The sequence below is a fragment of the Athene noctua genome, chromosome 4 (assembly GCF_965140245.1).
Source record: "Athene noctua chromosome 4, bAthNoc1.hap1.1, whole genome shotgun sequence".
NCBI classification, from domain to species: Eukaryota; Metazoa; Chordata; class Aves; order Strigiformes; family Strigidae; genus Athene; species Athene noctua.
Window position 1 is genome coordinate 51,007,419 of NC_134040.1, and position 16,798 is coordinate 51,024,216.

At 39.5% G+C, this 16,798-nt stretch overlaps 1 protein-coding gene across 1 annotated transcript in view; it reads left to right on the forward strand.

Moving 5' to 3' along the window:
- The window catches only part of ALB (albumin), a 40,940-nt gene that overhangs the window by 1,207 nt on the left and 22,935 nt on the right, over window positions 1-16,798 (forward strand). Inside the window, exon 3 of the mRNA XM_074905342.1 lies at window positions 4,241-4,405. Within this exon, the coding sequence (XP_074761443.1) occupies window positions 4,395-4,405 (11 nt within the window). The 5' untranslated portion in view covers window positions 4,241-4,394. The remainder of the gene's footprint in view (window positions 1-4,240; window positions 4,406-16,798) is intronic.

A 16,798-nucleotide genomic window follows, 5' to 3' on the forward strand; every position in this document is an offset into this window, starting at 1 on the left:
AATGGAAATAGCACCACAACTAAGTTATATTATTTCTAAGTCATCCAGGTCTATAGTTCTTAAACTCTAATCGTCAGGTACAAGGTCTAAACTGAACAATACATTCATAAATACCTCTGTAGATGACAGTTAGATGTGATTGAGAAGGGATAAACTGAATGTTCTAGCCACCTATCTACTACTTCCTATTATGATTGCACAAAAATCTCAAAACCAAAACAGTGCAAGATGCGTGATGGCTGATCAGTGAGAATAATTCTTTTGTCCTCTTCTGCCAAATGCATCAATTTTTACTGATTTATATCAAGATATAAGCACGAATTAAATAGTTGTTCGCTGTAAATTGCAACAAGCAGAAAGCAGAATTGTAAGTGAATATAGATAACCTTGGGCTTACCACCTGAGATTCATGGCATGTGTGTGTGTGAAAAGGATGTTGGGTTTTTTGAGTGATAAGCCTGAAAAAGTGACCTAGTCTTCATCGTTTGATCCAAGAGATGACTGACTTCTTTAAATAAAACATGTTTGATTTCTTTGGTGGTACAAGCTGCCTGGCAGAGGAATAGGTTGTCCATATGCACCAAATTCACCCGCATGGATTCAGGAAGGGCGGTTGCAGGACTGGATTTTACCCTTGGCACCGTTAGCAAGGAGTTGCCCTCTCTGCCCCTTTCCAGTGCAGCATAAGGTTGGGAAACAACATCAAAGGGTCAGTCTGCTGCAGAGCTCATCTAGGCCAAGCAGTGCTGCAGTAATGCTCAGTTTGTGTTACAAATCTGCATTTTTAATACTGGAGTACAACATTTGCACGTTACTTCACGTATCCATTTACATTGTTAGGCTTGGAAAGGGTATTTTTAGCCATCCAGTCCAGTTTCTTCCTAATGAAAGCAACCATATTATTTTATCACTCTGCATTGTATTCTCAAGGCCTGAATCAGATGGAGGATGTTAGCACAGGCAGCATGGCCTATCTGAGCCTATTTGTTCAGTTTCTTTTACGATGGTGTTTTGCTGATTAGGGATAGCAATTAAACTCAGACACCAGAGTGAAAAGAGCAGGCGTATTTTACTTAAAATAACTAAATAATGTAACAGAAAAATACAGAAAACATACAGTAAGAAAAGACAGAACAGCACGCTTAAACAAATAGGAAAATAGAGGGTAATGCATCAAATCATTACTACCTGAGAAAGAGAATAGTGATTAGGAAAGATACATCACCACTTGCATACTTTACCATCACCCAGACCCGCACTGGCTGGGCAGCCCCGGTTACAGTGAGGGTTTGCAGAGCCTGTCCCGGCAAGTGGGAAATCCTACGCGGTGCGTCCACCCATAGGTGCGGCTGCTAAAGTCGCTGCGAGCGGATCCAGCCTTATATACTAGAAATCAGCAAGCCAGAATAACTGGTACCTTTGTTTTTGAGCGGAACATCTGGTTTCACTCTGTCATTAGATTCCCCCCAGAGCCTGGCCAGGGCGTAAGGGAGAAGCTAAGGGAGTTTCCCTCCTTATCTAATTTATTTATGTTCCTTTTAAAACAAGGCCATACGTCTGTCCCAAGGCCGGAGAGCTAGCTTCATGGCTTGTTAACTCACCCCTACACAGAGAAGAAGAAAGATATATTCAGAATAGACATGTTTTCATTACATCCATCACCAGTAATAAGTATATGATATCTAAGCTACATCTTTCATAAATGAGCATACATATTTTGTCAGTGACTATATACTAAGTTAGCAGCTTCAGCTCGGGGCCTGTTGCTCAGGCTTCAATACTTCCACCTTTTACATCAGAATGGGTGGTTTGTTATAACTTAGTGTAATACCTATTAGCACAATGGTTATTAGTTATAAAATATACAGGATTCATCTATAGTTCAACTCTGGCTTGGGCCTATTGTCCAAGCCTTAGCACTTCAGATGGTGACCTCTGTTCTGATCAAAGAGTTACTCCTTCTAATCTTGAGGTGTAGAGCAAGTCATTTTCCTCCATTTTTATAACATATAGTTTATACCTGCTCTCCCTACCACCTTTTCTGGTTTGAGACTTTCATGAGTGCAACAGCAATAAAAGCACTTGTGGTCATTAGAGAATCTGTTACATTCACTGGGCTTATACGCTTTGGTTTTGTTATGGGCAAAAGCTGCTAACAAAAGTCAGCTGCCAATCTTGTGACGTTTGAATGAGAGAACACCTTGGGAACGTGCAAAATTTCTCCAGGCTGCATAACAGCGCTTTATATTTTAGAAAACCAAAATAAATCATTCTTGTAGATACCATTATACTCATCAAGAAGGGCTTATAATGAAAGAATAAGTAATTAAGATACTTTTTTTTTTAATCCATTTCTCTATGGGTGTGTGACCCAAATCTGTATTTCCCATTCATAGTGCTCTTAGGTAATCAATTAAATAATGATGGAAAGTCAGTGTTGGCCGCAATCAGGGAACTAATACGTAACAAATACATTTCCTTTTGTGAGTCTGTGAGGTTGATTAACTTGGGGCATTTGGGTTTGTTTCTACCATGAAGCTGCAGGAAATCTTGAGAAAAAAAATAATAATCCTTTGTTATCTCCTTGATCTGTAACTTCTGCTTCAGTGTTTATTCAATTCCCTTCTGGTTAGTGGTCACTCCACCGAACACTCAATAGTGGGAAAACCTGAGGTTTGAATTCAGGGAATGCTTTCAGAAACTGTCTCGTGTGTGCCAGATTCTTTAAAAAGTTCTGTGGGACAACTCACATGTTTAAACTTACAATGTGGTGTAATGATCTATACGGATCTGCTTTCAGTTTCATTTATAGCTGCTGAAAGCAGTATCATCGTCCAAGTCAGGAAGCAAGGATTGAGTTTTGTTTGCACTTACAGCTAATCCAGGAAATGAACAAAGTTATTCTTGGTTTGAGTTTTAGAAGACCCTCCAACACACACACACACACACACCCCCCATGCGTATTTGCACACCCTGAAAGTCTGACTTTTGCCTCCACCTGCCCTTCTGCCCTGATTTCCAAGTGCACCCTCTCCCTCCTGGTTCATACACATCCACTAATTCAGCCTGCCTGTGCTCTCTGCTATGCCATCCAGCAGTCCTAAACAAGCTCTGTTCACACTTGGCTCTCATTTCCTACGTATGTTTTTATCCTAGAAGCTCCTGAATGATGACCAGAACTTCTGAAATTATGAGTTGAGGGCTGGAGAGAAAAAAGGGTGAAAGAAGGTGCCTCATTCTTCATGTGCAAAGACTAAATAATACAGCTTTTAACTTTACAGCTTTTACTGTAATTGCACTGAAATGAGTCACTGGAACAGTTTTCTTTTTGGCAAAGGGTGAATCTATTTTCTCTTTGTACTTGTTTTTGGGAAAACTTCTTGAATTTTTAACCCAAACTCAAGACTGCTACAACTGCCACAAGACTACCTTTTCCCATTGTCTCACTAGCAGTTTCAGTGTTGATTTTTCTCTTTTTGTGACTACAAGAGGTCCTGTAAGTGCTAAAGAGCAACTGCCTCTTAGCAAAGGTGAATGCTGTCAGCCTAAAACTACACCCCCCATGTTTTTGCCTCTTCATGTCAAAATTGAATATATCTGGTTTTAATATTTGTCACAGTAGGAGGAGCACAGAAGTTCCACATCTCCAGATGAGATTATTATCCAAATGTGCTAAATAATAATAAAAAATCACGCCATTTTACAGGTTATAGAATGAGTGAATTCATTGGTTATCTTTGAAGCGTACAGTTTTGCGGTTCTTGCAGCTTCTATATGTGCTGCAATATTTTTACTCATATAATTCTGGAAACTGTGAACCCCAAAGGATTGTATTCCTTCAACATACATACCAAAAGCACTGGCTCACGGAACCTGCTTGATGTATAGCATTGTCTCAAAAAAAAAAAAAGGGGGGATATCCATCTGAAATGGGAGACAAGACAAACAAAAGTTAGACCATCATTAATTATTTTAAAGAGAAATAATAAAATTGAAGTTGTTCAGCAATTATGCAGTTACTGCTGTCCAAGTCAAAGTGAGAAAGAAGGAAAAGAACACAAGTATATCTACATTCAGAGAAGTACTGTTTTTTGTGATACATATTTTAAGGTTTGTCTAAAACACTAAGTTTTAATAACTAAATTACACATGGAAAAGAATGATTAAAAAACTGGGTTTATGTAGCCATGGCATTTACTTCAAACTACATTTTTTTAGTATCTGTATTTCTCTATTACAGCAAATTTCCTGTGAGCATCTCAACTAGTGTGGCCTTGTGAATAAAGAAAGTAAAGAAAATTCAAACAGATTCAGAATTTAACAAGAGCAGTGCTAGCCTGGAAGAACTGCATAGAGGTACAGCAGCTCTGTTCATCAAGGGACAGCACCTCTGTATGTGCAGAAGGTAAAGTATTTACATCTATGCTAACACTCAAATACGCCCAGTGTGAAGGCCTATTTGGAATTGACTTCTGCCTACATTTGGCATAGTAAGCCAGGTGATTTTGCCATTAGCAATGCTTATCCATCATCAGTGTCAGTTTGAAATACATATATATCCTGCTTGAGTGTCTTGGAAAATATTTGTATTCCATCTCAGATACTAATATTACATGTTCTCATAGTTGATCTTAAACATTAATACATCATGCCAGCTTTGACCACTTCCTCACAGGGAGGATTGGGAAAGTAAAAACAAGTCTAGAAAGCAAAATTTTTTAAAGATTGATTTGATTAAGAGATACACAAGTGCTTTTTTAATGAAAAGTGCAGTTGTTCTGCAGGAAATTATGACATTCCATCCAGTTAAGTCTTTGCTAGCAAAGACTATAGCCTTCTCCTTGTTCCTTCACGATGTCATCACTAGAAGCAATCAACTAGATCTCAAGGAGTGTCGCCAGTCACATTCATCCACCCACAAGATGTCAAAGTCCAGCGTGGCGTTTGATACCAGGGCATTTGCTGGGAGGCCAGTAGGAGCGCTGGAGACTTTCAGCGGCATGGAACAGTTCTGGTTTGGGTCTGAATGTGATCACGTCTACCAGTGCACTTGGAGTTGATTCAGATAGTCTAGTGGGACTTACTGCTGCTTCTGGTGGGATTCTGAAGGAAAGCATTCCCAGTTGGGTGTGCAGTTTTTTTCATCTTGCTGTTCTAGCTTGAGTGTTTTGACAGAGGCACGCATGTTAACATAACAGTGAGTTAGCTAGTTGTGGCTGTGCTGGCCTAGTCTTTTCAAAGAATCTGGCAAGTGTTAAAAATACAATAATGACACAAGAGTAAATAGGGATATATAATACACCACTACTATTTTGGGGTTGGAAATTCAGTATTCTAGTTAGAGATATAAGACTTGGAAACAGTTTTCTTGTAAGAGTACTGCAAGCAAAAGATTACAATGTAAGATAGCACTTGAGAAATCTGTGTACCGTGTAGGTGATGCAAGATGCTTGACTCTGACAGAAGACTGGGCTGAAACAATGATGACCCCGGACAGACATTAGACAGGCATCCTAAGCTTCATGAGGCAAAGGGAAGCAATACTTTTGTATTAAAATTAAGGTTTTGGTCTGATTTTTGTACTTTGTATTTTTTACAATGAGTTTTACAAACTAGTCACTATTTTATACCCTTCCCTATAGTCCCAGTACTACCCAGCATATAACAGTAGTCTGAACTTGAAATTCTAAACAGATGATTAGTTGAAAATTGACTTAAAGTGTGAAGCTAGAAGGACATTTATTCTGCAATGTACTTAGTACTTTGGGAGCCTGTGTCGTATTTAAGAAATGGCTTAAGCACTTGGAATCCTAATACTTATTAGTAGTCTATGAGACATAGATTTCTACATGCATCAATGATTTTTGAAAGTAGGTTTCAGGTTCCTAATTTGCTTCACATGCTTTCAAAATGTTTACCATTTGTGTGTATAAAATTGAAAAATCCCCTGACAAATTGAGGCAAATAGCATCTGCATGACATTCTGGATCTCTTTCCGATTTCTTCAAGTGCTGTAGAAGATAAAAATAAATTAAAACCAAGACATATCATAAGATAAAGAGAAGTTCTTGTGTATTTTATGTATAATGGACCTGTAATCCAAAACTGTGAATGAGACCACTCAAACCAAAACAACCTTTGTTTGCATATTAAAGTTTACTTGTCAAAGTAGTGTTTTGCTGTTTGGAGTTTTTTTAATTACTGATGTTTAAGGTAGCATCAACTGTGGACTACACAAGAATCATTCAGGTGATTAAACATTTCTTACATTTTATGTTTTGCTGGCGTCCTGCCAGTCCATAATGATAATTTCTATAGTTACCATTTTTAAAGTAAACAACAGATTAGTTCTGAAATTAGTCCTTGAAATTTCTTCTGTTTGTGCAGCTCAGGAGATCTTAATGCAAGCAGCCTTCTGCTGGCATGCAGAACAACAAGATTCAAGCTGTTGCTTTGCTATCTTCACATAAAGTGTGCCTAGAAAATATTTATTCTACCAGGCTAGTTTATCTCTGGACAAGAAGAGGGGTGAGAATCTCTGTGTAAAACTTCATGAGATCTTGTTTTCAGTGAAGGCAATGTAAGAAATTTCTTTGATATCTCAAAAAGGTATGTGAAGTGGAAGAAAAACATTTTTCTCAGAGTTCAAATGACAGCTAGAAAAACTGTCTAAAATCCCTCAACTGTCTAAAATTATCTAACCACCCCGCAGGATCCTGCAAAGCATCTGTTTTTCAGAACAGAACCTTCTCTACCTTGTTTACTGTGTACTGTTCTACTTCTTGGCTCATGTTATTTGACATTTTGTCTTCACTTCAAATGCGTTTCCTTTCAACAGCTATATATTGCTGATTCCTGATCTTCTGTTTTAGGCAGAGGTTGGGATACAGTTTTTTTAAAAAAAGGAAAGATCAATCTTTCTGTTATTTCAGTTTGACACAGTAGATGGAGCTAGAAGTTGGCAATCCATCTTCATCTAAAATTAATCAGAATTGAGGGCCGTGAATGACAAATTCATATTCTTCCCAACATTCTGGAAACAAAATTTTACTCAAACATTTGATTCTTAAACATATATGTCCTAGAAACTTTTTTTTTTTCCCATTCAACAATAAATATAGAGTGGGGTTTTTTGTCATTTGTTTCCAGCAGGCTGAACAGGGATTTTTTTCTTGTGTGACACTTACAATGGCGTTGACTTCAATGCAAGCGAATTACCAAGTTAGGTGCTGTCTTGAATAGCTTTGTGTTCTTCAATTAGTATCCTTTTCAATAAGCATGTACATGGGAGGAAAATGCTGATGGGGTAAATTTTAATTTTGTTACTTGTCATTCTCTTACTTTCTGATTCATGAACATGAACTCAGTTATATTTCTAAATGAGGATGTACCACTAGACAGTAGTTGAAAAGAGGGCAAATACACAAAATTTACAGTCAAAATACACAGTTACCTATAGATGTCAGGTGAGTGAGCTTATGAGTGTGTTAGAAGGTAAATCTGGGTCATTTATTTTCATTCATGTGTTTCGATGCACAGGCTCAGCCTAAAATAACTGATTTGTTTCCTCAAGTGTCTGATTTTCAATTATACACAAAATACTTTTCAACACTCAACACTGTATTCCAGAAATCAGTTTGGACACAATTTCACAAGCTTACCTTCAGACATTGCTACAGGCTCTCCATTTTCGGCAAAGCTCTTAAATGCCATGTAACTTCAGTGAGATTTAAAATATCTGTTTCAGCCTACTTGCATTCAGCAAAGCACTTTACATGTAACCTTCATGTAGTCTAATTCCAAATCTTGCACACCTCTGTCACAGAATTGTCTAGGTTGGGAAAGACCTTGAAGATCATCCAGTCCAACCATTAACCTCACCCTGACTGTTCTCAACTATACCATATCCCTCAGTGCTGTGTCATTGTGACTCTTAAACACCTCCAGGGATGGGGACTCCACCACCTCCCTGGGCAGCCCATTCCAATGCCCAACAACCCCTTCTGGAAAGAAATGCTTCCTAATATCCAGTCTAAACCTTCCCCGGTGCAACTTGAGGCCATTCCCTCTTGTCCTATCGCTTGTTACTTGGTTAAAGAGACTCATCCCCAGCTCTCTGCAACCTCCTTTCAGGTAGCTGTAGAGGGTGATGAGATCTCCCCTCAGCCTCCTCTTCTCCAGACTAAACCCCCCCAGTTCCCTCAGCCGCTCCCCGTACGACCTGTGCTCCAGACCCTGCACCAGCTTCGTTGCCCTTCTCTGGACACGCTCGAGTCATTCAATGTCCTTTTTGTAGTGAGGGGCCCAAAACTGAACACAGGAATCGAGGGGCGGCCTCACCAGTGCCCAGTACAGGGGTGAGATCCCTTCCCTGTCCCTGCTGGCCACGCTATTGCTGACACAAGCCAGGATGCCATTGGCCTTCTTGGCCACCTGGGCACACTGCTGGCTCCTGTTCATTGGGCTGTCAATCAACCCCCCCAGGTCCCTCTCTGACTGGCAGCTCTCCAGCCACTCCTCCCCAAGCCTGTAGCGCTGCTGGGGGTTGTTGTGGCCCAAGGGCAGCCCCCGGCATTTGGCCTTATTGAAACTCCTCCAGTTGGCCTCAGCCCATGGCTCCAGCCTGTCCAGGTCTCTCTGCAGAGCCTCCCTGCCCTCGAGCAGATCAACACTCCCACCCAACCTGGTGTCATCTGCAAACTGACTGAGGGTGCACTCGATCCCCTCGTCTAGATCATCAATAAAGATGTTAAACAGGAGTGGCCCCAAAACCGAGTCCTGGGGGACACCACTCGTGACCGGCCGCCAACGGGATTTAACTCCATTCACCACAACTCTTTGGGCCCGGCCTTCTAGCCATTTTTTTACCCAGCAAAGCCTGTACCCATTCAAGACACCTAAGCAATACCAGGCACCTGGACCTGCTAATCCAAACCTCCCTCCCAGTCCTAACTTCCTTTTCAAATACTCTAATAAATGGCATGGATACACATCCCCATGTCTATAAACACCAGGGAAATACTTTGCAGTACAAGTCTTTCACGAACTCCAATGGCTGGTGAATGAAGACACAAACGTGAGAATGATTAACGTCAAGTGGCCAGCCAGCTATCTATGGGGAGAGACTGCTCGGGAATATGGGATTACCAGTTTTTAACAAATCCATTGGATAATCCATTGTATTTTTTTCCTGCTGTTATTTGTGAGATGCAACAGGAATCCCAGCTGTTCATGGGATCTTATCCTGCAGTATCTCCCAATTCATGTGATTTACTCTGAAACACAAAGGGATACAACAGCCGTTATGGTACTCTCCAGTATGGCACTGGGCAGGAAAAAGACTGGAATTCCTTTTGTCTTTCTACTGGAGCTTGGTTTGAACCAAGCACCAGCCAACCATTCTAAGTATGGCCACCAATGACTCTTTTTTGGTTATACCTGCATATATTTATTTATTAGAACAGTTGGTTTTACCAGTAAAGCTATTGTAAACATTTTTCTTAAATACCCTCAAGACTCTAAAAGACAGGAACGGTTTCCAGTTTATTTTGTTGCAAAGCATTGTCTGTAAGCCAAGAAACCTTTCCCTGTGTTGGCTAGTGACTATTACTAGCCAGAAGAGATGTTCATAATTTTTGGAATGCTATGCTTTATCAGTGTCACCTAGTATCTTAAAGAACTTTTCACATTCTAAATTTGAAATATCTTTCTTTAATTTAAAGAGACCCATGTAAGGACAATGAAAATATTTTTCCATGAAAGTACTTCCAAAAGTCTTACACAAATATTTTGCAATAAGAGCACCAAATAAATCATACCTCCTTATTAATCCACAAGTCAAGTTTTCTTTGTGTTATTAATCAAAACCCCAGTGAGAGCCGATCCCTTTTTTATAGACTTCATTATGGCAATTTTCTAAGACTGACACTGGAATATTAGATTTGTTTTTTTGTTTGGTGTGCCAGAAGATTCTAAATAAGATACACTACTTACCTGCCTATGTTCACTGTCAGAACAGCAGATATACCTGTTTTTGTTAAGAAGATCACATTAGAGACAATTGCTTACTTAATGACTATTCCACTCTGAGTTTTAACCTGTCATGGAATTATTTCCTATGTTCTGCTCATTTCTTGTCAGCATCTGTATGTATGTGTTAGAGAACTTGCAACTTCAATGCACTGCACACAGAACTGTGCACTGTTGGCTCTTATTTTATTTTTGGATTCCAGCAAATACACATCCATTTTCAGTAGGCAGTTATTGCAAAAATAATACTTTTTTAGCATGAGATACTCATGCTAATCAATGCAATGGTTTTACATTTTGTGTTGCAATTTGATTCACCTGTTGACAAGCTAGGGAAGGCTCTATTCCAAACTATGCATGCTGCCTTTCAGCCTCCAGCAACGACAGAGACAAAGGTCCATTTCAGCCTCCTCAGCTGAATTCAGTAAAAGTTTGGTCAAAGTGTGGTCAGCAGCTTGCACTCAGGTCCTCAGCTGGCCCAGAGTAAGTTTGAATGCAACGGATCAGATCCTTACAAGGAGCTGATTGGGAGAAATGTGTCTTTTTAGGATATGATGTTCTTCCATAATGTGAAAAAGCTATGCGATGATACCTGGCTCAACCATGGTGTTAGGGAGCTAAAATTCAGAATGAGTACATTACAAAAAACTTGGTTAGTGTGGTAGTGATTACTTTTTTTATATGATGTCTTCTGTAAAGCATTTGAGTTTAGTGGCATTCAATGTGACATTTAGTTAATAATAATTGTAAACATTAGGTGACAACTTTGCCAATGAAATTGTTGTGATGTCTGTGCATTTAGAGAAGACTGAGCTTAAGAAAGCAGTCTGAGCCAAAATTGCAGCTCTTTAAAAAAGGGAAAAAGAAAATCTCATCTTGTGGCTCAAAGAAAGACAATTTAAGAAATCAAGAGACAACACCTCCATAGCTGAATACTCTTTCCCCCCTCTTGTAACTGTATAAGCTATTTCTGTATTTCAAATTGAATTAATTTTCCTTTTCTAACCAACACATGATTATTCCCTACAGTGTTTCAATAGAGCTCAATTTCAGACAGCTTAGCTGTAAAAGAAACTGCAACAATTTAGAGCTAAGGAGAAAAAACCAGATGCTTCCCAGTATGGTGGTTTCTGCTCAGTGTTTGACAAATATCTTGTGCTGCGTGTATTCCCCAATGACAAACAAGAGGAAGTTAAACGTTTTTGCTACCAGTGCTAATGCAGGAGATTTATGGATGGGAATGCTAGTTTCACTACACATTGTTCTACTTCTCTAAGATATCCCTTAATCCCTTAGTGACCACATTTTTAACAGATGCTGTGATGATAGGGATGTGAACTACCTGTATATTTGTATGTGTTGTGTGTATCGTGCATATTCACAGAAATGGACAGGTAAGAGCTCTGTGGTTTGTGAACTGCTGGCTCTGCAGACCTAGATAAAACAATACAGGCAAAGTCAATGGATCCTAGCTACAGTGTAGCTCAGGTAGAGTAACAATATTTACATTTCTTTACATCTTTTCCCTGAGGGGAAAAAAAAAAAAAAAAGACATATTGAAGGGGTATTTTATTCTGAAGAATGGACAGCATTTCTGCAAGGAGCCTTATTCCACTGCTAGGTGTTGGTACTGTTCCTGGAACAGCCAGAGCAGAATGCTGAAGGCCCTGCTGGCCCAGTGAGAAAAGCAAAATTGTACAGATGCACCATCTTTATGTATTTCATTAATGTGTGATACCCCTAATATCATTATTGGATGCTTGTTGAATATAAAGTAGCAAACATTTCTGCAAAGTTTTTAAATTAAGAACACTGCCATCCTCAGGCACCTCAGGATTTCTCTATTGGTACCATAATGATCCTTTCTGATAGGCAGCCATGGCCACAAACATTTGTGCTATAAACTGGTAAGTCTTACAAAAGTTAAGAGAGGAAGCAGACACAAAGAGATCTAGCAAAGTAGAAATGGTTGCACAGAACATTAATAGCAAAGCCAAGAATGGGATCCATGCATTGCAAATGCTTTTTCTCTCTGGTTTTGTTCTGTGCTTCTACCTTTGACTGCTATAGTAAGTAGCTTGCAGGGTTATTTCAGCAGTATCAGTCTGATCATGTGTAGCCAACTGTGATGTGCAACTGTAGATTCAATGGTTTTTACCTACAGCAGCCCGAATAAAAGAGGGAAGAAAGTACAATTAGCATAAAGCAAACTCTTACCTGGTGTAATAGTACGGTCTGACTGCTGCAGTACCTATCAAAGTAGCTGAAGTAATTGATCTCTAGATGTTTTTAGATGCTGCTGAGGTATTATGTTTCCACATCTTTCACCAGTGCAACAAAGTAAGGAGCACCACAAGCTTTTTATCCTGGAAGTTAGTCACTAACTGGGAATAGTTTGTAGCAATGACATCCCTGATTAACTGAGAGAACAGCCCTTTCTTTGCCCACGGGAACATCACGTTTTTCTCAACGTTGAGCTCCACGGCTTCTCTGTGCAGAAGAGTGTTGTTAGCAGTAGGTGGCATGCTTCTCCCGCCTGAGGACTCGAAGAGCCTTGCTGCTTGTTAACCCAAACAAGTTCTTACCGACTGCTGATAGCGGTTTACTTCAGGACGCGTAGTAGCTTTCCCTGCCAGAGCTCTCTGTTAGGAGAGGATTAGGCTTGAACATCGGTTTTAGATTAATCTCAGTATAACCTGAGATAGACCTGCTTTTTTACCGTCCATACTGTGCCTTTTGCATTTATGCCAGAGCTCCTCCCAGCCTGTACTTTTCCCACAGCTCACTGCACCAGCCTTTTCATCTGTTAACGCTGTTCCACCTGCACTAGCCTTCACCTGCAGTTTTGAGTGGATTGCTTGACCTCACATGCAGGAGGTAATTAAACCCACATTAATTTTTTGCTGTGTGACATGGACATTTTCTGCTCTTCTGCTAACCAGACTAAAAATATTTGTGTAATTTGATGTGAAATAACTTCCTTAAAATATTGTAGAGAGTGACTAAAGTCCATATGGAAGGATCCAAGATATGATATCTGTTGGCAGTTTTGTAAATTAGTCCCCTACCTTCCAAACCCAAGGTCTAATAAAAAGCCTTTTGCATGAAGAACAGCATCCAAGTCGTATCCACTTCTGTAAAATAAACTGTTTCTGCACCATTCATGCTAACCAGTGTCTCTGATGGAGCTTAACCTTGCATACATTGTTGACTTCAGTGGGGCTATACGTTGTGCACACAATTAAGCTCACTTGTAATTTTTATCTTTGAAGATCCACTGATATAAATCTTGCTTGCACAGACCACATGGCAGGATAAAGATTTCAATTTTGACCTGATATGAGTGAATCTGTGATTTTAGATGTTACTTTACTCAGAAAAAGTTTGATTGTTGCTTGATTATTCATCAGATTCTCATCTTCTTTTCTCAGCTATCTAGTTCTCCGATTGCAACTAGAGTAAATAAGCAGTGCGGTTTTCAAAAGCACACATTTTTGTCTAACTCGGTTTCCAGTGAAGTCAGGAGAGTTTTAGCACTGACTTCAGCATGACCAGAATTAGGCCAATGATGAATATGTTTCAAAATCCTACACTGAGGACCTGATAACTTTATTGAGTTGTCAAATAACTACTCAGGCAATATCAGTGCCCAATAGACAGGAATCTCTAATTTGTCTCATTAAATCTGTCCTTACCCAAATTAAAGTGCAGTTATATAGTAAAAGAAATAAGAGAGTACTTGATTTTCCTTTCAGAAGTGAAGTGGATAGATTGCCTGCTTCATAACCAGGAATCAAGTAAAATAGTCTCCTTTTTCTTTGGAGAGAAAAACAAAACAAAAAGCAAACTGACAAAAACAAATTACACAGAAATTCATTGGGAGGCCTTAGTCTATAGTTCACCTTCTCCACACCATAAGTTTTAGGCCCAATGTTACATCATTCTGGATTGAATATTATGACCAGCTTGATCATGAAGTTTTATTTATGTGGGTAGCAAGATAAAATGACCTAAGGCCATGTTAGTGGAGTTTTTGTTTGTTGCCACACGGTACACTAACTGTGTGTTTTTTCCAAAGAACAGAAAATTCAGTGCAAAGTTTCATGAATAAATGCCATGAGGACTGATAAAAAGACATGTTATCAGTAAAACAGTGAAGGTTACTAGCTAAGGGCTTCCCTATTTGTTGTTCTAAAACCATGACAACTACAAATGTTTTATAGGGTCTGGTTTTATAGGTCTTAAGAAAAAGTCAATCTTGAATTTCCAGAGAGATGGTATCTTAATTTTAGAGGCAGACCTGGTGACAAACTTTTATGTTTTGTGCTCTTGATTTTATACTTGGTTTACATGGTCATATTTTTAATGGAAGGTCTGTTTACAGGGTATCTTCTTACTCACAACTGACTATTGCATAAAATCACGTGCCTACCAAATCAGTTCAGTTTTGCAGGTATAATTCACATCGCATTATTCTCTCTTCATTCAGTTTCATGGGATAGTCAATGTAAGACAAAATGAGGCCTGCAGGACGAGAAATATTGTTCTATTTTGTGTTAGTGGGAACAGCATTGAAAATTCTGAACTTACACTGCCAGTAACAATGGATCCTTCACTTTCCATATGCAGGATTTTAACTGAAACCCCACTTCCTCATGTTCAGCCAGTTTTCCTTATGTTGTGCTCCTTTTTATACAGATTTTCTGATAGAAATGATGTTCACAAGGAACATGAGACTTTTTAAGACATATTGAACTTTGTATATTTTCTAGTGTAAGATCTCCAGGAAATCTATTCATCATCTTTTGGGTGACTACTTCAATCCTTTCAGGTTTTCAGATTTAAGATTGTTCCCTATGATTGGCAGGATAAATTCAACACTCAGATTTGCAGCTTGAAAGATGTGGGGTGGGAATGAGTCTGAGAGTATCAGTGGGACAAATACAATCTAATACAATCTGATCTGCACATTCCTAGAAGTCTGAAGAGAAAAATAACCACCACTCTAAAGGCTAAGTCTGTCACAAATAGCCAGTCTTGGTCTCTGAGAAGAGACATCAAGGTCAGATGGAGTAGCTGGACTCTGTCATTCCTAGTCTGAGAAATGGGCATTTGTCCGTGTAGGTCATAGTTGAGTACTATGTTGAGTAGGGTAGTAGTGGTGTAGTTTGTTAATTTGTGTTGAATTTTTATTGGACATAGGTCAGGGTTAGCAGATTAAAAGTTGCTTGTCATTTGAAAGGTTTGAACATTTTAAACATTTGCTCTTTCTTGAACTGCTTTGGTTGTAGATCACAAAACACAATCCCCAGGGACAACAAATGCATTCAGAGGGTAATTTATCATGGATTTGGTTCTGACACAGCTCAGACTCCTGTTGGGAGTTTTACTGTTGTCTTCAGTAGGAGCAAAGATATGCTGGTGATATTTCCGATCAAGCAACCATTATGAAATAAAGTAGACCCGGTCTGTCTACTTACTGCACAGTTTTCACATAAAATGTCAGTTAGTGGAATCCAAAATGTCTCAGCGGAAACATCAGAATTCTGATATACTTTAATGAAATCCAAAGTTATTTTTCATGTAGAACAATACTGGCTTTAACAAACCTACAGGGAGGCAGGCCCTGTGCTTGTAGAATTTCTGGCTTTGGGGCACCCGGCCAAATGAGCCAAGAATATCAGTGTTCTGGGATGCCAAAGTGTCCATCCCAAAACTCTTACAGTGCTGACAGCAATGAGGCTACAGTGCCTGACCATGAAGAAGGACCTTGGAGACTATGAGACTTGTGTTCAGGTCAGGCTCTCATTTTTCCGGCTTCCCATTCTCATACCAGGAGCTGCATCCCAGGTCTTGGCTCAGCACTACGCTCTCTGCTCTGCCAGTAGGAACTGTGAGAAATTTGGTTTAACGCATAATTTGCACAGCTTCCAACTTCCCTTCCCAGGGAGCCAGGAATGTGACAGCCTTAGGTAATGCTGACATGGAAAATACTTATTAAGGCACAGGAGGCAGATATAACATATAAATCAGGTAATATGACTAGCTATTTATGAGCAGCAACAGGGGGATATCTCCTCCTGTCCCCCATTACCAGAAGGGACACAGGGCAGGATTCCCCTCTGAATCAAGCACCTATGTTTGGTTAGATGACATGGGTCCTTCACTCCATGGCTATATTGACTACATCTACACTGCCTTGAAAGGAAGCCTCGAGTCTCTGAGGTGAGAATAGCTCAGGTGCCTGTATTGGAGACACCTGAAGCTTAGTAAAACAAATCCCACTCTGTGTTTCCAGCACACATAGTCATGGAGAGAAGTCAGAAACCTAAGTTCACTTAAAAGTGCAGGAGCCAGATAAGAGCAATTCTAAATTAACTCTTATTGTTTAATTTCATTAGTTGTTTCTGAGACCTATAGATAGATTAAGAATACGCTTGACTGGCAATATTGAACCACTGTTGGTATTAGAATAAAAGGCATTTGAACAGAAAGCAAATGTCAAGGACTGCCAGCATGGGGTTGGAGGGCAATGTAGAAGAATGGCCTAGAGAGTATAGCCACTGGCTAATTGATCCAAAAGACAACACTAAAAGCTTCATGTGCAAAGAATTCGTTAATATTTCTTTTCATGAGTTGAGAAGGATTCTTGGCTTAGCACTCAAATTAAAAAAACAAACAAACAAAAACCAAACCACAATTATTCAGACTTTGCAAAGCCACAGATCTATCTGGTGCCTCTTTCTAATTCCTTTGATGTGACTTATTA